We start from the raw sequence: 23906 nt of genomic DNA on the forward strand, positions 1-23906 counted from the left end.
ATCAGCCAGACAGATGTCAGATATTCACAGGTACAATGTGAGGATGTCAGGAGTGTCTTCGCTGCATGTCGTCGTCATCATCCTTCATGAATCTGGTAACTATTAGGGCCTCACAGGCATGCCTGCCTCGCCTGGCCACTGTGATGGCCTCATTGCCAGCATCCTCACCTTCCAGGACCTCATCACCTTCATCTCCTTTGACGTCGTCCTCATCGCAGCTCTTCCATTTCCTCCTCAACCAGGTCCTCCCCCCATTGCAGCGCCAGGTTGTTTAGCGCGCAAGCAAGCTACGATGATGGGTGACACCCTCTAGGGACCATACTGCAGTGCTCCACCAGACCTTTCGAGGCACTGGAACCTCATTTTTAAGATGCCAATCGTGAGCTTCACCAAAGTCCGGGTTACGGCATGAGCCTCGTTGTACCCTCTCTCTGCTGCAGTCTGAGATTGCTGCACAGACATCATCAGCCATGCCCTGTGTGGGTAGCCTTGCCCTGAGGAGGCAACCCTGCAGCCACTGTGAACCCTGGAAGATGTCAGGGAACTGAGACCTGCTGAGGATGTAGGAGTTGTGGATGATCCCGGGGTATCGTGCGTAGACCTGTGTGATGCGTTTGTTATTATTCAGCTGGTCTGTGACCATCAGCGAATGGAAGCCCTTGTGGTTCACATACTAGACTGGTTGTTGTCACGGAGATCTAAGTGCCACATGAGTGCAGTTGATGGTACTCTGCACCTTTGGAAAACCAGAGATTGCTGCAAACCCCAGCACTCTTCTTTCCTGGCTTGCCTGATTCTGGTCGAAATGCACAAATTTCTGTGCCTTTGTGAAGATGGTGTCCATGACCTTCTGGATGCACTTGTGCCTGGAGGCCTGCAAGATCCTGCACAGGTCACCTGTGAAGCCCTGAAAGGAGCCACTGGAATAAAAATTGAATGCCGCGGTCACTTTAACAGCCACTGGTAGTGGATGCCCTCCAAGTCCACGACATGTGCAGTCTTTGGCAACACTAGTTCTCACTCATCTGCAGGAATGCCAAGTGCCGTCTGTAAACCCTGGGTCTAATGGGGTATCTACGAGCGACGGCTCGCTGTGGATCTTCAACTGCGTCCTGAGGAGACCCTGCTGCTCCTTCATCGAGGATGGTGCTCCTCTCTGCTAAGCCAGACACCTTCGTCACAAACATCATCTTCTCTGCTCCATGTGAGCCATGAGGCATATAGCTAGATCACCAGGCTCCATGATCCTGATGTTCTCGCTGTGCAATATCAAAGAGAGAGATGTGAGGGTTAACATATGTCTCCTAAGGACCTCTCTTGGTTAGGTCTCCGGCCCCGGCTGCGTCTCAGGGCCACTTCACACATGCTGGAGAGTGCTGGTCACCACTTGATGGCCAGTGTTTAGTGTGCTTCATGGCAGTCCAAAACTCCACCCACCTCTCCACTTGACTGATTTGGAAGTAGCTTTGGCCACGCGCTGCATGCTGTGCTCTCAGCTCAGGCACAGGCATTACCCTAACCTGCACTGTAAGGCTTCGCTGTTGGCTTGGACCAGGAGGGTTACTGGTCCAAATCTGAATAAATACATTGCAAGGAGCTCTGAGTGCCTCCATCAATGACTACGCCATGGCCAGCTTTTGTCAGGGGATTATACAACTTGCCCAGTCGTCCAATTTTTCTGTAGGTCCCTAAAATTCAAATTAATTTGCAGTCTGCGTCTACAGGGTGAAAGGTTCTGAAGCATTTGATGGCACTTTTGTGCTTTTGCATTGCCTAAGTGGGCAGAAATGCTTCAGAGGCCCAAGTTCAAGCATGTCAATGGGCTCATGCTGAACGGCCTCAGTTGTGGAAACGTGCTGATTTTTGATAAGCTTTTCCAAGGACGTGACTGCTTCCCTCACCCTCCTCTCTCACCCCTGGCACTTGCTTGTGTACTCCCATCAGTCTGTGCTGACTTGTCCCCACCCTGCCACCTCCCACACTGGAGCCCTTGCCTTGACATTGCACTGAAAGCCAGCTGGAAAAAGCGACTTGCCTATGCCCCCTCCAAATGTGGGGTGCCTCTTCCTTTGATGTCCTATGGGTGATCCTTGTGAGCGCTGCACAAGATTGTGTGTACTCACCTCCGAGTTCCTCTCGAAGTTCAACTTGCCAGGTGCATGCCTTTAAAGGCAGTCGTAACTCATGCTGTTCTGAAGTCACGCCAGTGTGGGGGGATGATTCTGGTGTGCGGGCACAATAATATGCAAATTCATTAAAATAAAGTTCCGACGTGGGCGGTGGTAAGTGTGGCTCGCCATTGACGGGGAAAGGGGACAATCGCATCCTGGATTTACATCGCTAGGAAACGTGACTAGGACCATCTCGCGATATTTTCTGTTCATGCCGCCAAACATATCTGCTGCAGACGGAAGCGGAAAATTCTGGCTTGAGTCTGCAGTGAATTCATATAGCAGTGTTTTTAAAGGTATGGCATAACTTTACAATGCTGATCACAGTGATTTTTGCTTAGTACGGTGGCCTGACATACATTTAACCTCAAAGATCCTAAAAGATTACCTAACAATGTGCTTTGCTAGGTCACAAGATTTGCTCTATATGCTTGAAAGATGCTTTAAATCTGGAATGATAAAATAGCTTGAATTGGCAACAATCCTTATTTAAACAATTAAAGACTACGAGCTAAATTAGGAATGAGATTGTGCTCAATATCAGATTAATTAAAATTTATTTTTGAAATGCTGCATTATTAAAAGTTCTTATCACCTTTCCATGGTTGCATGATTCAGAAAAATGGCAATCATAATTTTTAATTCATAGTCAATCAGTGTTTCTAGCCCAGTGACTAACTGTTAATGTCTACTTACATTCTGGCCCATAAATGGAAACAGTATTAACACCAAGAACTGCTTTCAAAACTCTGTCATTAACAAGGAGTAGTGCGTGAATCAACATATCTATGTTCAGAGTAGAAAAGCTACCAATCTGCTTCTTTACATGTATGCAGTCAGAGAACCCTGTGAGTTGAGAGGATGACATTTTATTTTGGCAGTGCAATAAATTGTAATGATAAAACAGTCTTGATAAATGGTTCATTTGAGAACTTGACCTTGAAAGAACTCTATAAATTCAAAAGATTAGTTTGTAAACAATGGAGAATGCCAGCAGACTGAGGGACCTGTTTTTGAATTGTGGTCATGCAACATTATATCAATTGGATCCTGTCTATTTTCTGGCTTTGAATTGCATATTTGTGTACTGCTGGTGACAGTACAATGTAGTAAACACCTGACATAATGTATTCTGTTAACAGTAAGGGTTAATTTAGATGATTATTGCTGGGGAGATGGTGGCATGGTGGTAATGCCATTGGACTAATACTGCAGAGGCCCAGGCTAATGCCCTGGGGACGCAAGTTCAAACCTCACCTTGGCAGCTGATGGAATTTAAATTTGAAATTGGAAGTTAGCCTTTGTAATTGTGGCCATGAAGGTATCATTGATTGTTATAAAAACCCAACTGGTTCACTAATGTCCTTTAGAGAGGGACAGATCTAATACCCTTTAGGGAGGGACACCTGTCATCCTTACCTGTTCTGGCCTACATATGACTCCTTAACTGCAGAGGGCTCTTAACTGCCCTCTGAAATGGCATAGCAAGTCTCTCAGTTGCAAGAGCAGTTAGGGATGGGCAACAAATTTAAAAAATAAAAGTTTTTCACTTTGAACTCTAGCTATGTACAGAGAGAATAGGGAAAAATATGGAGAATATTGTGAGCAAAATCCATTTAGCTAAATAAAAAGACATTTCTAAAATTATGAATGGAAAGGGTAGCTATGGTCGGAAGGTGCTGTGGCACTAGATATTGTCATTATTCTGAAATATTAGAGTCCTGATGGTTTTGTGACATTGGTTGGGTTAAAGCTGAAAAAAAATGAATAATGTAGCAGAGAGAATGGAGGCTTAATTTGGATCATCTTTAGTAATTGTGGAATATTTTTGCAGAATTGCTCATCAGGACATTAAGGGATGTGAAGTCCATGATAGTAAATGTTGCACATGGGTGTTCGATGAATGATCACAATGGGCCAATGTTATTTTCTCTCATTTTGTTTTTTTTTAAGTTTTCTGAACTGCTTCTAATTGGATATATGTTTTACTACCTTGTGTCCAAAGTCATCCTGAAGGAGAACATGATGGATGCAAAGGAAGATATGAACGTGTTGGAATCAATGCAGATTGTAAAACAGTGTTTGCCAGATGGTTTTCATGGATTGGTTCTTGAAGCTTTGAACAAGGTAAGAACAGAACAAATCTGTGATCTACTTATACCATGTCCTTAATTGTGCATTTAAAATAGGTAGGTTAAAATTTTCGGGATTAATTGCCGCATTTTTAAAAATTGTGAAAGAAAACCATTACAATTACAGAGCATAATGACTTTGACCATAAGATTTCCTGGTTATAGAAAGATACACATTTGTAGTATGAATTGAGGCACTGTGCATGATAAATAAGGCTGTGGTTTTCACTTGCTCTGTAAGGGAAATCGGTCTAGAATTTTCTTATTGTGACACTGTGGCTAGAGAGCAGAATATATTTTCTTTGTTAATAGCAAGAGCTGTGTTAGTCTGAGTGGGGATCGGGGGTGGTTGGTGTGGGTGAGGAGAAAGTCCCCAATCCCAGAGGATAAATAAGACTGTTGTGATCATTATATCTTCCAGAAATCCTGTCCACAGAGTTTGCCAAGTATATAGCAGTCCTGCTTTTCAGGCCAGTTTGTCCAAGCTTTCACTGGTAGAGAATAGAATTGTTGTAGCCGTTGTGAAGCCGTTATGGAGTGAGTTAATCTGTTTGCATTTTTCTGCTTCTTGATTTAAAATGAAGAACAAGTTAGATTTATAATATCACAATCAGTGTCTTGTGCCACTGCCTTCAACATTTGTACCCTATTCTTTCTCTTTTGATCCCTTGGTGCCATGCAGTTCTCCAGTGTTGGAATCCTCCAAAAGGATGCAGCTCTGTGGCCAAGGACTCCCATTAACTTTTCAAGCCTAATAATTTAAATAAGTGCTCCCATTACTCTGTAGTTTTTTTCAGTGGGATAGACTTATGACTGAAACTTTCTAGCTGGCTTATCTGAATTTGCAGCCAGTTAAAGCCAAGGGTTTAAATGTCAGGGAGCCAGCGAGTGATGTGACACTTCACTTCTGACAGACCCAGCAGATGATCAGGTGACAAGAACATAGAAATTCAGAGTTGGGCTTTTTATCTTGTTTCCAAAACAGAAAAATGATTTAATTTATTGTGTGCGTGACTTTCAAAGCTATTATTTCGGGTAGGTGAGAAAAATTGCCAAGCTTTTTTTTGTGTGCTCAGGAGTGCAACAATGATTGTTGACAGATTTTACCATCTCAGTATTTCCACCATACCTCCTGCCGTGATCCCAAAAACCTAAGGCACATAAGTCATTATCTAGATTTGTTTGAACTATTTTCACATTTTGTTGTATCTATTAATTATTGACTTAGTTATCTGAAATATTCAAGAAATCTTGTATCTATTTTCTCTCTCTTGCATTTGCCAGTACAGGTCCTAAAACTGACTTTGCAGCTGTAAAAGTTTCCAACTGATGGAATTTCAGCCAGTTTTCTGTTATGCAAATTTGTTGAGACTTGAGCATGGGGTGGATCTCTGCCACTTTGTAACAGAACCATTTGGGGTTTTTGTACGTTATGTTGACATATAGCAAAATGCTTGAAAACTAGAATTGAATGCTGAGATCATTGTAATTTTGACAGACTGTATAGCATCATTGTGTATTGCAGAGGTATTGTTTTTACTAAATCCAAGATCCATCAAGTCTGGTGAATTTGTACTTTACCAGGACCATTGTATAGACATTATTCAGTGCATCATAACAATGTGATGTCGAGCTATTTATTAATGGTCAAACAATTTTTTCTGCTCAAGCAAGATGACATCTTGGTTGCCTATTCATGTGTCATCAGAGCAATTGACCAGTCAATGCCACAGAATGTGGCATGCACTGTGACCTGGCATCCACTCAGCATGATGTTGCGTATGGCTGTCCTCAAGATTGGCCACTCTTTCATTGGAGGAGCTCCTGCGGCCATATGCCTGAGACATGAGAAATGCATCTCATGAATGGCCTTCTCCATTCTCAGACCAAGGCCTCTGCACTACCTCCAGGAACTGTGACATTTGGGCACACGCCTCCCATTGCTGTGCCAGAAAGACCAACCTTGCATGTGACTTCCGAAGCTCTCTATCTCTACTCAGTTGAGGAAGGTGTGAGCTGCCCATAATTGCCTCTGTCATCACCACCTGCTCACATGAGGAGCACTGGTCATCTTACACCACATGTTTCTAAACTTCACAGAGCTACAGGATTGCTACAGTGCAGAAGGAGGCCACTCTGCCCACTTTGTGTGCACTGGCTTGCCAAAAGAGCATCATGACTTAGTGCCATTCTCCTGCTTTTTCCCCATACCCTTGCACATTATTTCTATTCAATAATCATCTATTACCCTCTTGAATGGCTCACTTGAACCTGCCTCCACCAAACTTCCAGCAGTGCATTCCAGGCTTGAACCACTTAACCACTTGCTCTGTGGAAAAGTTTTTTCTCACATCACGTTTGCTTCTTTTACAAATCACTTCAAATCTGTGTCCTCTCATTCTCGATCCCATGATGAGCAGGAACAGTTTCTCCCTATATACTCAATGCAGCTCCCTCATGATTTTGAACACTTCCATCAAATCTCCTCTTAGCCTTTCCTCTCCAAGGAGAACAGTCCCAACCTTGCCAATCTACATTCATAACTGAAGTTTCTCATTCCTGGAGCCATTCTTGTAAACCTTTTCTGCTCTCTCTACATTCTTCCTATAGTGTGGCACCCAGAACTGTACACAATATTCCAGCTGAGGTCTAACTTGTTCTTATATAAGACCTCCATGCTCTTGTACTCTATGCCCCTATTAATAAAGCCCAGGATACTGTATGATTTATTAACTACTCTCTCCACCTGTCCTACTACCTTAAATGTTCTATGCACATACACACATCAAGAATTGTACCCCTTATTTTATTATTGTCTCTCCATGTTCATCCCTCCAAAATGAATCCCCTCATACTCCTCTGCATTGAACTTCACCTGCCACCTATCTGCCCAGTCCACCAACTTGTCTTTTGAAGTCCTCACAGTTTACAATGCTTCCAAGTTTTGTATCATCCATAAACTTTGAAATTGTTCCCTGCACACCAAGATCTAGATCATTAATATATATCAGGAAAAGCAAGGGTCCCAATACTGAGTCCTGGGGAACTCCACTACAAACCTTCCTCCAGCCTGAAAAATATCCATTTTTTTCTTCTATTTCTTCTATTACTCGGCCAATTTTGTATCCACTCCAGCACTGTTGTGACCCCTTTCTCACGCGTTGTGCTTTTGTTTTCTTATAAAGTCAAGAGTTAGAGTTAAGACCCTGCTGCTACCCTTCACCACATCCAGTGTCTCACTAATATGTAATGTCCATGGCTCCAGTTTTGCTTCCTCCACAAGTGCTTGTGGTGTGAGCATTGCCCAAGGCTCAGAAGTGCACTTGGGAAATGTTGTTGTTCCTGAGCGCAATGCTACCTCAAGCTGCTCTGCTGCTTGGTGTGCTGGTGACTGCATAACTGGAGGCCTGTCATCTGGATTACACTCACCTTACCAGACCCTGAAGTTATTGCAGCACTTCGTGCACTTACATCCACATGCTGCTCTCCTTGCCCTGAGCTACCTCCATGCATGCCTGCTTTGTTTGCCTGGCTGGCCGCCTCCTGGCACTCTTCAGAAACGGGACGCTGCTCTGGGCTGCCACCTCCTTAAACAACATCTCCAGGGAAGCATCAGCAAATTGTGGGGCTGCCCTTGCATAGGTGCATGCAATGTTGCTGCTGTACTGCATTCTAATTTCTACCGGTGTCCACAATCCTGACTGCCGAGTGCCCTTTAAATTGGGCCTGTCATGTCTACATCCTGCCTCAACACATCCACTGCCTTTAATTGAACGACAAACATACCGGTGAGCCACTTAATTGATCATCTCAAAATACTGTCCTGTGTCTAGTGGTGACACCGACCTGGGTCAGATGCCAGAGTGGTCCCGGCCCTGGAATGAAAATTCAGCCTTGTGTTCCAGCGTCTTGTGAGCGCTGGCAATATGTGATTAAGAAAAAAATACTTTTATCTATTAATATGAATTATTTTAACAGGTACAGCGATGTTAAACTATCAGATGGTTACTCAATGCTAAGAAAATACCTTATCTGTGCCAAAATATATGTGTGAACTTAGTTTTGGGCAGGGTATTGTTTAAATACATGAATAATCGGGATAATTTAAGCAAAATCTTCAAAGAGCTTTATTTTGGTGTCTGACTTATTTCAACATGATTGTGTGAGCTTGTGTATATAAGTTAGCCACAATCAGAATATCTTGAAACTGATTAGTGGTAATTTCTCTGGTATTTTGCATATGTACATAAGTTAAAACATTGTAATTGTGATTCTGTCCTTTGGTGATGGATTAGAATAATTGTGTCTCATTTTTAAGGTTGGTGTTGATGGTTGCAAGATAGCAAATTGATTCAGATGAGGAAGGCCCCTAAGACCATCTGATCTCATTACATCATCTTTCCATTATAATTTCCAGCTGTTTCTTAAATGAATCCAGTATTCAGGCCTTAATTACCCTTCCTGGCAACTGATTACCCTTCATGAAAAGAGATACTTCCTGACATCTGTTCGAAATTTGTTCTTCATAATCCTCAACAAATCATCATCCTGCTACCTGGGCATATCTGAAGTACAGTTTGGATTTACTTTTTCTATCCCATTTAAATCACTTCAATATCAATATAAAATTGCTTCTGAAAGCTCTGCTTTCAAGACTGCAGAGCTTCAGTTTATCAAGTTCACCAACATTACCTTAGATTGTTGTTATGTGAAGTAACATTGGGCAAGAAGTAGTTTTTGCTAGGTTTTGAAATTATATACTCCCAATCAGTATTGTCATCACATAAAGTAGGAATAAGGAAGGACCATTCAAATTCCCCAGTCTTCTATTGATCCGCGATGACTTTTTAGATAATTTAATCTTGCTGTTCTTTCTCTCTGACTTTGAGACTAAGCCTTTATCTCTTTAGGCTTGTTACTGATATTTTTATAATTGCTTTTGTGTCTGAGCTCAGTTAATGCAAGCTGTAAGTGAGCATGTATGAACTGTGGGAGAATCTAATGAACTGTTTCTTTTCCATTGGTTTGTAAAAGGTCTTTTCATCAGTTATTTCTGTAGACTGTCAAGTTTCATGATTTTTTGGGGGAGTAATTTTCCATGAAAAGCACCTATGTATCAGTTATTTGAATATGTAACTCATGTCAACACATGTTTAAAGAGACCAATTGCTTATAAGAAAACCCATTTTAGGATGTGAATTTAAAGTCAGATGGTTAAATGGAGAGGTTTGACCTTAGAGATTAAATACAGTAATTTGGTGGCATGTCTCTAATTATTTTCAAATATCTTCATGGGACATGGGTGTTCACTGGCAAGGTAAGCATTTGATGTCCATCTGTAATTGCCCCTGAACTGAGTGGCTTGCTTGGCCATTTCAGAGGGCAATAAGAGTCAGCCATATTGTTGCAGATCTGGAGTCACATGTAGGCTAAACTAGTTAAGGGTGGCCTACATAAGTGAACCATATGGGTTCTTACAATTACTGATAACTGTCGTGGTCACATTACTAAGACTAGCTTTATATTCCAGATGCATTAATTGAATTTAAGTTCTACCTGTGGTGGGATTTGAACTCATGCCCACAGTGCCTGGGCCTCTGGATTACCATTCCAATGCAGTGGCATTGCAACTACGCCATCGTCTCCTAAAAATGATACACACTTTATAGCACCGACTCTGTTTGGAGGGTTTTAATCTTATTAGTTCCTCTCCTTTGGCCCTTTGTGTCCTCTGAGTTCAGCTCATCCAAAAGATCCACCTGCTCATTTGACACCGTTTGAATTAATTTGCTAATGAAATTTTTTACCGTGTTAACCCATGTTAACTGACATTGTGGGCAGAAATTTCCCCTCGTTGGGAGGGTTGTGTGGGGGCAGGCGTGAACCCAATCGGTGCCGCACCACCATTTTACGTGGGCAGGCCGATTAAGGCCCGCCCATATGACGTGCGCCCGGAAGTGCTGATCACTCCCTGTACGGGCGGGTGGGGGATTCCCTGAAAAGGGGCTACGCTCTTTCACTCATACAGAGGTGCCTCAGAGATTAGTTTAAAGTTCAAAAATTTAAATGAAGAAAAGAAAATATTTTAAGACATGTCCCCTCATGTGACAGTGTCAATGAATTTTGTCAAAATTTTTTATTTAATTAATAAGCCCTTCATGAAACCTCATCCCACCCGTGGATGAGTTTTCCTGAAAAATGTGAAGGCAGCTTGGGCTCTTTGTCTGCCTGCCAACCTTAAGGTTGGATGGGCAGCATTCTTAACTTTAATTACTTTCTTAATGGCCTTTGACAGTTTGGCTGCCAAACTGACAATTTAACTGATGTGTGGTGACGTCAGGGCACATGCCTGACGTCACAGTGCTTCATTTTATGTGTCAGCGAGCAGGCCTTGTCCTTGCTCGCTGACCCAAAAATTCTTCCCTGTAATTTTTTTCTTTCCTCTGGTACTGTTGCCTTCCTTTTCATAACTACTGTCATACTGTCACCACTCTCCTCCACCTCACTTAATACATGCCACCTCCACCCCACTACAAGAAAATCCCACTGTCCTTGCAAAGTCCCACCCAATCTCTAAACGTTCCCCTCCTCTCCACAGTCATTTAATATGTTATCATCTCCAAAATCTCTGCCAATTTCTCCTGCATTCCTCATTTATATATTGCCAGGCAGGTTTCTGACCCTGTCAAAGCATCAAAATAGCCCTTACAAGTCATGAACATCATTCTCTGTAGTACATTAACCCTCCTCTATCTTTCCAGTACAGCCAACCATGTTGCCATCCTCAACTGTCCAACTCAATGGAACTGCCCTTGTTTGGTTCCATTCTTGCTTATCTGATCATAGCTAGAGCACCTCCAGCAATAGCTTTTCTTTTAGTCCCAGCACTGATACTTCTGGAGTCATCCAAGGATCTGTTCTTGGCCCCTTACTCTTCATTATCTACAACTTGTGTAGCAACAATATTATAACGGAACATATGTTGGATGCCACCCAGTTCTACCACACATCACCTGTTGCTGCATGTCAAACTGTGTGTCTAACACCCAGCCTTTGAAAACTGCAATTTCCTTCATCTAAACATTGGCATGATCATGACCATTATCTTGGACCCTTGCCTTAAACTCTGCACGCTTGCCTCTAATTCTACTCCCTTCTCTGGCCACTGTTTTTCATCCTGAAACAGAATGTTTGCAACTTCAGCCTTGAGTTGATCCCGAGCTGTGTTTCCAACTCCACACCCTCTTCCTCACAAAGACCATCTACTTCCACTTGTGTGACGTTGTCCATCTCTAGTCCTCCTGCAGCCCATCTGCTGCTGAAATCTTCATCTATGCCTTTGTCACTTACAACGCTTTGCTGATTGGTCTCCCATCCTCCATGATGTTAACTGGTGTAAAATTCAGATGTTTGTACCAAATCTTGCCCAAAGTCCTATTCGCCCATCACATCTGCCCTAGCTGGTCTACATTGAGTCTTGGTCTTCCAGAATCTCCAATTTGAAATTAAAATTTTTATGTTGGAATCCCTTCATGGTCACACCCTTCCCCATCTTTGTAATTCTTTTCAGCCCCACAGTTCCCTGCATTCCCACCCCCCTCTCCCATCCCTTCATTGCTTGGTGGCTGTGCCTTCAGCAAGCTGGCCCCCCACACTCCCTAACTATATCCCTCTGCCTTTTTTTTTTTCACTCTAGCATTTCTCCTTTAGTTATTTGCTGACATTAACAAGCCAATATAATTCCAGAGTCCTTGATGCATTATAGTCAAATGGAGTGAGATCCCTTTCAAAATGCTGTCTTATGTTGACTTGCATTTAAATCCAGGCTGACGTGAAGCCTTATTTTAAAAGTCCTTGACCACCTGGAGGGACCTCATGGGCACTTTATTAAAAAAAAAATTCAATCTGAGGAGAAAGAGGACTGCTGATGTCTGGCTTCAATCTTCTAACATTCAATCAGTTCTATTGAAGGGTCATGAGGACTCGAAACGTCAACTATTTTCTTCTCCGCCGATGCTGCCAGACCTGCTGAGTTTTTCCAGGTAATTCTGTTTTTGTTTTGGATTTCCAGCATCCGCAGTTTTTTGTTTTTAATCTATATTATTATTTAGAGTAAACAAATCGATTGAGTTCTCTGGTGGGATTTGGGGAGGGGTGAAAGTGAAGCACAGATGTGTTCAGTTGGTCTTGTTTAAATGCCAACTACATTTATATCTGGGTTAAATCATATTAGACTGTAACATGATGTTAGAACTGAAAGTGGTGTACTTAAACCAGACCATGAATAACAGTAATTGGAACTTATTTAAAATAAAGGATAATATATTTGGGATGTAGAAAACTTTTTTTAAAAATGAATTATTGTACCTGATTATACACCGATATTTGTCCTAAACATTATTTGGCTTTAGTGACACTGGGAAAATACTTGTCATAATCGGATAAAAAGGCCTCTATAAACCTTTGGGCCAGATTTTGAAGGGGACACTGTGGAAACCCTAAGGTCTGTTGCTCAGGGTTCTGACGCAGGTTGTGCTGTAGACCCACCCAGAGCTATTAATCACTTCAATCTGTGAGAATTTCAGCTTTCCTGCCATTTGAAACCCCTGTTCAGTCAGGTGCTACTGGGTTTTTAATGGTTGTGTGTTGAATAAAATTTGATAAACACAAGAATTGGCTCTGAAAAAATAATTTTATAATTGTGGATTGCTGTTAAATGATTAGTTAGTAGATTTTTAAGTTAAATGTTTTTTCAATTTTTAAAAAAATATTTTTGAGAATATTTTAGCTTCTACCTTCAGCCCATGTGTATGTCCCAATCTTTAATTTGCTTTATATAAACATTTTTAAGTGATTTTATTTTAATGCTTTTAGTTTTCTGATTGGGAGTATATTAAAATCCATTAAATTGGCCACTTGAACAGCATGATGCCATCACTCCAGCTCCATGCCATAAAGGCGCAGTAAAAGAACATTGCAATCAGTCGCAGTACCACTGCATAGAGATAGAGGTGAAATTCTCACCAGAGAGAACGTTAGACCATTTAATTCATGATCAATGCAAGTGTACTTCAGCGCTGATCTCAAAGTCCAGTCCATGGTGCCTTATAATACCGGTGGCCACTAGTGAAACATTACTGCTGAATATTGTGACTGTAGTCACCTCTGTAGCAAGGGACTGGTGACCAGAACTGGCACTTAGAATGGGAGACAGGTGTGAGATGTGGAAAAGATGATCTGAAACTTTGCTTGTGTTGCTGCAGTGAGGCACATGGTGTCATATGCATGTCTAGTGGAACAATCAGCTCTTGCTTTTTTGGACTCATGGTATTAGACCTGAAGTAATATTCAATTATTTTCTGGCAGATAAGGTGTTTTGCTTGTAAGAGAGTATTTCATGGTTGAGTACTAGTCTAATTTGTGCAACTCTTTCATTGTTAAATTTATTGACGCCAATAAATGTTATTGCACTTTTTCCAGTTTATTGGGAATCCAGATATCCAACACTGTGGCCTTCAATTACTTTGTTCCATTGCTGATCATTCAGGTGCACCAGAACTGATGAGACGAGGGGCTTTGGTCACTGTGATCCATATTTCACAAATGTATCCTTATAAACGAGGTAGGAAAAGTAAATGTCATTTTTTAAAAAATGCAACCTCTCTTTATCCATGAGCCCATTGTGTTTATAAAATGTTTTAATTGGGAAAAGAAAATTGTGTTGACAGGAACCATATTTATGCTTTATGGGTAAGTAACTTCTTACTCTGCCTTACTTCAGAGTCAACAAAATTATGAGAGGACCTTGGAACTGGTTGTCACCTCATATGGAAGGAGAGAAAGCAACAAAAGCTATTGCTGAATATGTGAGAGTGGAAAAGTAGTGCAGGGCCAAACCCAGGAGAAGGAGTAGGGTATCCACCTTTGACCATCCGATTGAATGCATTAACACGGTTTTTTATGTGAGATGTGTAATGGAAGTAAAAGTTTTTTGTTGCTAATCTCCTTTAATGGAGGGGACCTCCCCTTCTGCTTAGGACAGTTGAGTCCCAAAATTTGTTTTTTTACATCTGTATTTTTGCATTACCTTACCATGGAAATGGAAACAAATACAATACAGGTAACAAAGGAAACAATACTATTTTGTTCATCAGGTAAAGCAGATGAATGCCAAATAACAAAATTAGCTGTGAAATGAGATGTTTTGTACAGGGTTTTGTTTCACCTGTTTTGACCTGCTCTTGTGGCCACAGTATTTATGTGGCTAGTCCAGTTCAGTTTCTGGTCAATGGTAACCACCGGGATGTTGATAGTGGGGGATTCAGCAATGGTAATGCCATTGAATGTCAAGGGGCAATGGTTAGATTCTCTCTTGTTTGAGATGGTCATTGCTTGGCACTTGGCGTGAATGTTACTTGCCACTTGTCAGCCCGAGCCTGGATATTGTCCGGGTGTTGCTGCATTTGGCATGGACTGCTCTAGTACCTTGGAAGTTGTGGATGATGCTGAACATTGCGCAATCATCAGTGAACATCCCCACTTCTGACCTTATGATGGAAGGAAGGTCATTGATGAAGCAGCTGAAGATGGTTGGGCCTAGGACACTACCCTGAAGAACTCCTGCAGTGATGTCCAGGAACTGAGATGACTGACCTCCAAGAACCACAACCAACTTTCTTTGTGCTAGGTATGACTCCAACCAGCAGAGAGTTTTCCCCCAATTCCCATTGACTCCAGTTTTGCTAGAGCTCCTTGATGCCACACTTGGTCAAGTGCTGCCATGATGTCAAAGGCAGTCACTCTCACCTCATCTCTGAAGCTCAGCTCTTTTTTCCATGTTTGAACAAAGGCTGTGATGAGTTCAGGAGTTGAATGGCCCTGGTGGAACCCAAAATGAATGTCAGTGAGCAGGTTATTGCAAAGCAAGTGCCACTTGATAGCACTATTGATGACCTCTTCCATCACTTTACTGATGATCGATAGTAGACTGATGGGGTGGTAATTGTTCAGGTTGGATTTGTCCTGCTTTTTGTGTACAGGACATACCTGGTCAATTTTCCACATTGATGGGTAGATGCCAGTGTTGTAGCAGTACAGGAACAGTTTGGCTAGGGACCCAGCAAGTTCTGGAGCACAAGCCTTCAGTACTATTGCTGGAATATTGTTAGGTCCCATAGCCTTTGCAGTATCCAGTGTCTTCAGCCATTTCTTGAAATCACATGGAGTGAATTGAATTGGCTGATGCTGGGGACCTCAGGAGGAGGCTGAGATGGATCATCCACTCAGCACTTCTGGCTGAAGGTTGTTACGAATGCTTGAGCCTTAACTTTTGCACTGATGTGTTGGGCTGCTCCATTATTGAGGGTAGGGATATTTGTGGAGCCTCCTTCCCCAGTGAGTTGTTTAATTGTCCACCATTCACAACTGGATGTGGCAGGACTGCAGAGCTTAGTTTTGATCCGTTGGTTGTGAGATCACTTAGCTCTGTCTATCACTTGTTGCCTATGCTGGTTGGCATGCAAGTAATCCTGTGTTGTAGCTTCATCAGGTTGACAACCATTTTTAGGTATCCCTGGTGCTGCTCCTGGCATGCCCTCCTGCACTCTTTATTGAACCAGGGTTAATCCTCTGGCTTTGTGGCCATGGTAGAGAGGGGGAAATGCCAAGCTATGAGGTTACAGGTTGTGTTGAACACAATTCTGCTGGTGCTGATGGCCCACAGTGCCTCATGGATGCCCAATCTTGAGTTGCTAGATCTGTTCGAAATCTATTAATTTAGTATGGTGGTAGTGCCACACAAAGGAGAGCATCCTTAATGTGAAGGTGGGACTTCATCTCCACAAGGATTACATAGTGTTCACTCCTACCAGTATTGTCGTGGACAATTGCATCTGCGGCAGGCAGGTTGACGAGGATGAGGTCAAGTATATTTTTCTGTCTTGTTCGCTCCCTCACCGCCTGCCGCAAACCCAGTCTCGCAGTATGTCCATTAGGGTTTGGCTAGCTCGGTCTGTGGTAGTGCTACTGAGCCATTCTTGGTGATGGACATTGAAGTCCTCCAGCCAGAGCACATTCTGCGCCCATGCCACCCTCAGTGCTTCTTCCAAGTGGTGTTCAACATGGAGGAGGATTCATCAGCTGAGTCAGGTGGGGAAGCAGTACGTGGTAATCAGCAGGTGGTTTCCATGCCCATGTTTGACCTGATGCCATGATAACTTCATGGGGCCCAGAGCCAATGTTGAGAACTCCCAGGGTATCTCCCTTCTGACTGTATACCACTGTGCTGCCACCTCTGCTGGGTCTGTCCTGCTGGTGGGACAGGACATATCCAGGGATGGTGATGCTGGTGTCCGGGACATTATCTGTAAGGTATAATTACGTTAGGCTGATGCATGAGAAGTCTGCCCCAATTCTGGCACAAGCCAGATGTTATTAAGGAGGACTTTGCAGGGTCAACAGGGCTAGGTTTGCCGTGCCTATGTCGATGCCTGGTGGTCCAATCCAGTTTTTTTTTTTTATTGACTTTCTAGCTGCTTCATCAATGACCTTCCTTCCATCATAAGGTCAGAAATGGTGATGTTTGCTGATGATTGCACAATGTTCAGCACCATTTGCGACTCCTGAAATACTGAAGCAGTCCATGTCCTAATGCAGCAAGACCTGGACAATATCCAGGCTTGGGCTGACAAGTGGCAAATAACATTCACACCACACAAGTGCCAGGCAATGACCATCTCTAACAAGAGCGAATCTAACCATCTCCCTTTTATGTTCAATAGCATTACCATCACTGAACACCCCCGCTATCAACACCCTGGGGCAGATCTGGACTAGCCATATAAATACTGTGGCTACAAGAGCAGGTCAGAAGCTAGGAATCCTGTGGCTAGTAACTCACCACCTGACTCCCCAAAGTCTGTCCACCATCTACAAGGATCAAGTCAAGAGTGTAATGGAATACTCCCCACTTGCCTGGAATGCAACTCCCACAACACTCGAGAAGCTTGACACCATCCACAACAAAGCAGCCCACTTGATTGGCACCACATCCACAAACATTGACTCCGTCCACCACTGATGTACAGTAGCAGCAGTATTTACCATCTACAAGATCCACTGCAGGAATTCACCAAGGCTCCTACGACAGCACCTTCCAAACTCACAACCATTAATATCTCGAAGGACAAGGGCAGCAGATAGCTGGGAACACCACCACCTGGAAGTTCCCCTCCAAATCATGCACCATCCTGACTTGGAAATATATCACCATTCTTTCACTGTTGCTGGGTCAAAATTCTGGAACTCCCTTCCTAACAGCACTGTGGGTGTACTTACACCAAATGAACTGCAGCGGTTAAAGAAGGCAGCTCACCACCACCTCTCAAGGGCAGCTAGGGATGGGTAGTAAATCCTGGCCTAGCCAGTGAAGCCCACAGCTCTGCATGAATAAAAAAAATACAACTGAGTGGCTTGCTCGACTATTTCAGGGGGCATTTAAGTGTCATCTACGTTACTATGGATCAGGAGTCAAATGTAGGCCAGACCAGGTGATGATGGCAGGTTTCTTTCCCTAAAGGGCATTAGTACTTTAGTGAACCAGATGGGTTTTTACAACAACTGACATTGGTTTCATGGCCATCATTAGACTTTTAATTCCAGATCCCATCTGCCATGCTGGGATTTGAACCCGGGGTCCCCAGAGCATTACCCTGGATCTCTGGATTACCAGTCCAGTGACAATACCACAAGCCACTGCCTGCCCATTATATGTTCATGTGTTTCTGTTTGCTCTTGGGATGTGAGCAAGGCTATATTTTTTGCTCATGCCTACTTGCCCTTTAAAAATAGTAGTCGGCCTTTTCCTTTAGCTACTGCAGTCCTTGTGCTAATATTGTTCCTTCAATCTGGGCAGGAAATTCAATGATTTTTACCTTGCAAGATGAGGATACCACAGAGTGCAATTGCACAACTCAGTGGTGTGTAACTTGGACATGATGTTGTACCTATAATCTACCTGCTCTTAACTTTGTAGAGCTCATGAGGCTGGGAGTTGCTGTGAAAATATGCTGGGGAGATTGCTCAACTGATGTATAACCATTTTATTATGAGATATAACCATAACTAAGACCAGCTGATTGTGGTGTTTTGTGCATGTGTAGTTGCTCCCGTGTGCCAACAGAATTGAATATAGCGAATAACTATCAGCAAGCATTCAATGTTTCTCTCAATGATTCATTCAATGTGTTTCACACTTTTTTGTTTTAGAAATTCTGTACCTGTGTCTGAAACTTCTGGGGTTCCTTGTTCCGAAGAAAGATTTATATCATGCACTCTTGGTTTTGGTGGCAGAGATTTTGTTGGAAGCATTACGCAGATATGAAGATGACATAGCAATGCAGATACAGGTAGGTTATTATAAAAATGTGATTGCATAAAAGCTAAATAAGAAATAGTAATGTTACCTTAGGGGCTGTTTTTAATCTTTGTTGCACAATTTTCAGTTTTGGGTGTTTAAAGCAAGGCATATTCCTAGTTTTGGTTAAAATGAGGATTAATTATGTGCTGATGAGTTAAGTTTCTTTAAGGTTTGACACTTTGGTTTATCTTTTAATCAGAAAACACCTTACACCATATGTGCATGAAGTCTCCAGTCCCAGGTACTTTGCAGGCATAGTCTGGCACACCTTCCCTTCTGAGCAAAAATAACAAAGGCATGGAAAGCCATTCAGGTTTTTTGATACAAAGGCAGTCAGGATTTGTTTCATTTAAGCAAGACGATTCACAGGTTTTCCATTCGAACCTTAGACTGTTCAGCATTTTTTGTGACACCAAGACAACTTGAACTGATTTTGAATTACATGAATCCAATCTATAAATTCAATTCCTACAGAAAAGAAAAGCTTATAATCAATATCTGATGTCTGAAACAGTGTTTTCAAAGTCTGCTGTGGAAAAGATTGAAGAAGCACATGTCAAAGGCACATGTCAAAGGCATGATATCCAGTTTGTGTGATAAGGGAGATGCAAGGCCCTTTCTTCTGGGTTATGCTTTTGCACACATAGATACTGGGGATGGTAAGCTACCTTTGGCATTGAAGCTGTACAGGTTTCACTTTTGGAAGTAAGCATCACCATTGAAGGTATCTCTGGAGACCCAGTACTTACAATGGAAGTGCGTTCTCTTGAATCCTGGATCTGAACTTGAATTTAATTCAGACTAACAGGCAGTTAATGTTTCTCTGCTTGTCTCAAATGAGCCTATATTAATTTTGCACAGTCTACTTTTTGAAGTGATGGCTCAGTCCAACCTACTTTTTGAAGTGAGGGCTCAGTCCACAGTAAGAGTACACATGAAAAGAGAACAAAAGCACAGAAGCTTTGAGACCATTTGGGCCACAGCTAGAGTTTGTGTTCAACTCTGGGCACCACAACTGAAGGATGCCTAGGGCTTGGGGAGGGTGCAGAAAAGATTTACTCACATGGCACCAGGAATGAAGAACACCAGTTATGTGGGAAAAATGAAAAAGCTGGAGTTCTTCTCTTTTGAGCAGAGAAGGTTAAGAGGAGATTTGATAGTGGTGTTCAAAATAACCAATAGCTTTAATAGAGTAAATAAGGGGAAACTGCAGCATCACAAATTTAAGATGATTAGCAAAAGAACCAGAAGTGTAACGAGTTGTTGTGATCTGGAATGCATTGCTTGAAAGGTCATGGACACAAATTCAATATTAACTTTCAAAAGGCAATTAGATATTTGAAGAGAAAACATTTGCAGGACTATGAGGGGAAAAAACAGAAGAGTGGGATTATTTGGAAAGCTCTAACAAAGAGCTGACACAGGCAAAATTGGGCAAATAACCTCCTTCTGTGCTGTATCTTTCTATGAATCTGAGTACCACATTGGTCTATAGATTATCAATGTCACTCAAGCCACATATCAGGTTAATGCATGACAGGAACAAGGATACAATGAAACAATACTGTCGTTAAGCATTTTTCCACACACTACCATGATGGGAGACCGTACCTTTCCAATGAAGAATGAGCTGAATGGGCCGAAGGGTCTTTGTCATTTATACCTTTGTGTTTATATTGGCAGTGTAAAAGTGAGGTCATCTGTCTTGGTAGTAAAGTATCATCTGGTTGGCAAAACATTGCATATTGCCCCACTTTTTATATGATTTCAACCATTGATGTAATATTGGAACATTTAAACGATTTCTTTACATTGTTTTGTATTTATTAATTATTTTTGAAAGGTATGGGGAGTTTGATGTGAGTAAATATACCAACTCACCTCTGGTCATCACCTGTATCATTCACATGTTTCAAATGTTTAATCAGCATTGTGCTTTTTCAACAAGTGCGTTACTGCAGAGACCTTGACAAAACTGAACCGCAAATGTAACTTCCTCAGAATTTCTTAGCCTAAAATTTCAAGGGCAGCCTTAATGAATCAAGAGGTTGAAAGTAATTTTGCATACAGTAGAAATGCTTATCAAATTGTGATTAAAAACCTTTTTACTTTTTAGGGTTTTCAAGCAGTCTTGATGTATTTTAAAACCGTACCATCTGCTTTTGGAATTTTCTTCAAGGAAGGCATTGACAGATTTATTTTTCATCAAATGGCAGATTGCAGAAACAAGCAGGTTATTTTAAATTTCCTCCTTGTTTTTAAGAGTTTAGCAAGCTTTACTTTTAATATAATTTTAGCAATTATTTCATGCTGCTTCTTTTGAAATGATTAGCTACAGAGCCTCCTCTGCAAATGTTTGTGCAAGTTGGCCATTGATCGTGGAATAAGAAATCAGATGCTTGAGAATGCTTGCTCAGAAAACAATGTCATGATGGTAGAATACTTAATCTTCTTGAAAGCCGACGTCAATCACAAGTCTAAAAATGAATCATTGATTTATCAGGTAAGTATAATTTTGTTCAAATATTAAGTCAGCTGTAACTATGAGAGTAATTTTATCTCTTGAAAATTAGAGGATTTGGATTGGGTTAAAATGTTGAAAAAAAAATTGAAACCTGAATCCAATCTGCCTCAAATTTGGCCACTTCTGGTTTTAATGGAGGTGAGTAAGAATGAGAAGTAGGTTACTAACCCACTCTCAGCAAGCTGGTCAGTCATTTAAAGTCTTTTAAGGAGGTTATATGCCTCTGTTTTAACAAGGTTTCTATTTTTAACTTCTAATAGCTGCGATTCTTGGGCCTTGGGAAACCCTACAGGTAAAAGGAATGAGAAGGGCTAGATCCATAAGCATATTTGCAGCATTGCTTCTGGGTCATAAGCAGAAGTGTTTCTTCGAGGCCCAACAAGCTAACCCTGTAAACCTACCCTCGACCAATAACCTCTACAACCCCTGCCTGCACCACCCCCCCCCCCCCCCCCCCCCCCCCCCCCCCCCCACCCCACCTCCATCCCACTGCCCCCCATCCCACCATGCGGTTGCTGATTGTTATATTGTCAAGGTCCAAGATCTAAACATTCAGGGTGACACCCGCCCAGACCTGATTTCTGGAAATCTCTAAAGTGCAGGAAGTAAACTCTTAGCAGAATTATTGTGGGAAAACCCTTTCCCACTAGTCATCATTGTCTAAATGGCATGCTGAGTGGCCTAAGTGACTATGGTCTTCCAGACTTTCCAATCATAGTAACTGTGGATTACCTTGTTGTTGGAGTTCTGGTTAAGCCAGGCTTTAATGTTGTCTAGCTGCTTCCTTCACTGTCGGCCTCTAGCTCTTCTTCCAATACCTTTCCAGTGGTGATTAAGCATTCCAACCCTTCTAAACAGATAACATATCTGAAACACTTGATTTGTCATCTTATGGTATTATTTAAGACTTATCTTGTTTTTCCAGCCCCATTCAGTACCACTTTAGTTTTTTGTTCCACCGAGCTTACCCTTGCGATCATTCTTAAGTATCACATTTCAAAATTGTTGATTTTTTTTTTCTTACTCATTCCCAACGCTCCCAGCTTCCCATCCATAATTCATTACTGACCAGACATTTTAGTACACTGATTCTCATTTTGAGACTCAAGCTGATGTTTCTTAGAATGTTGCTTAATTTTTAAAAAACACTTTTGGCTTGTGCAATACTTTTTCAGATTTCAGTACTGCTTTTGACATCAGATGTTACTGTGCTTCCTAGATGAATTGATTGATGTGTTCTAACTTGCTTCCATTTATTTCATTTCTTTGTTTTGGCAATAGTGTACATTTTCTTGCAGTTGAGTGTAAGCCCATATCTACCACTTTCCTTTACGACTGTATCGATTAATTTTTTGCAAGTCGTCTTCATTTGTTGCTATAACTAAGGTGTCGTTGGCATAGTGGATATTGTTGATGGTTCTCCCTCCTATCTTACCATCCAACCCTTCAATTCCTCTGAGAATGCAATCACTGTATAGGGGGAAACAGTCCAGTGAGAGATCACAACCTTGTCTAACTCCTCTTTTGATCACTTTCCAATCACCAAGTTCGTTCTCATATCTGATCATCACTACCTGATTCCAGTAAATATTCCTGATGAATTGAAAAGCTTTTCCATCAATGTTAATATCTTCAATGAGATGATTGTGTTGGACTTTTATTAAATGTTTTAGTATAATCAGTGAAACATAGGTAGTGGTAGTTTTACATTTCAGTGGCTCTTCCAGGGTTTTTAAAAGACACATTGCATTTCATGTTCCTTTACTTTGAAATGTCTGTTTTATTTTTCTCTCTAACTCTGGCCAATAGGGTTCTGAAGATAATCTTTACTACGTGACTCATTAGGTAGATTGTTCGATATATCTCACGTTCTGTTGCACCAGGTTTCTTTGCAAAGTGATTAAAAACAGACTTTTGGTAGATCTTCAGGGATAATGGAGTGTTCTAGATGTTGTTGGTGATAATAGTCAGTTTTTCAGTTCCTAGCTCTCCTGTTGCTTCAACAATCTCTTTTGTTGTTTCATCCAGTCCTGGTGCTTTCCCATTTTAACAACTTTCTTTCTCTGATATTTTTTTCCTTTGTCTATTAGAATCAAACCACTCCTTACTTTCAAGCATCCACTAGAGCTACAAACTGTTCTCTTTCCAGAAATTTCATTAGCAACATGGTGAATTTCTTTAGGATGCAAAATATTCATTGTCTCAATTTTGCATTTGCCATTCAACCATTTTTCATTTTCTTCAATGCATTTCCTTTTTATTTCTCAGTTCTGTTTTTTATATTCCGATTCTGACTGTTTCACTTTTCTCCTTTCTTCCATCAACTCCATGATTTTTTTTCTGTTATCCATTTTTGCTTGAAATGCTTCACTTTTGTCGGAACCTTAACTTTGGTGCTTTCCATCAAGACCTCCTTGAACATGTTGAACGCCTCTTGATGTTCCTTCCCCTTGCAATGCTGCAAAGTGGTTCTTTTCCTCTACTTGGAACGCGTTTAATGACAAGCTCTTTCAGTCTTTAAAGATCCAGTCTCCTTGGCTTCCCTTTTACTTTACTAGGAATTTTCAGCTTGATGTTCATTGTGGCAACCGCTAGTATGTGATCGCTGTCACATTCTGCTCCAGGATAGGATTTTACTGTTTAATGAAGTTTCTGCAACGCCT

At 41.7% G+C, this 23906-nt stretch overlaps 1 protein-coding gene across 4 annotated transcripts in view; it reads left to right on the forward strand.

Annotated features, from left to right (window-relative positions):
* The window catches only part of lrrk2 (leucine-rich repeat kinase 2), a 226984-nt gene that overhangs the window by 108724 nt on the left and 94354 nt on the right, over positions 1-23906 (forward strand). For all 4 annotated transcript variants that reach the window (XM_041203526.1, XM_041203528.1, XM_041203525.1 and 1 more), the window contains 5 exons: positions 4177-4298; positions 13784-13925; positions 18569-18708; positions 20836-20952; positions 21052-21222. In XM_041203526.1, coding sequence (XP_041059460.1) covers positions 4177-4298; positions 13784-13925; positions 18569-18708; positions 20836-20952; positions 21052-21222 — 692 coding nt within the window. The remainder of the gene's footprint in view (positions 1-4176; positions 4299-13783; positions 13926-18568; positions 18709-20835; positions 20953-21051; positions 21223-23906) is intronic.

The sequence above is a fragment of the Carcharodon carcharias genome, chromosome 13 (assembly GCF_017639515.1).
Source record: "Carcharodon carcharias isolate sCarCar2 chromosome 13, sCarCar2.pri, whole genome shotgun sequence".
Classification (NCBI taxonomy): Eukaryota; Metazoa; Chordata; class Chondrichthyes; order Lamniformes; family Lamnidae; genus Carcharodon; species Carcharodon carcharias.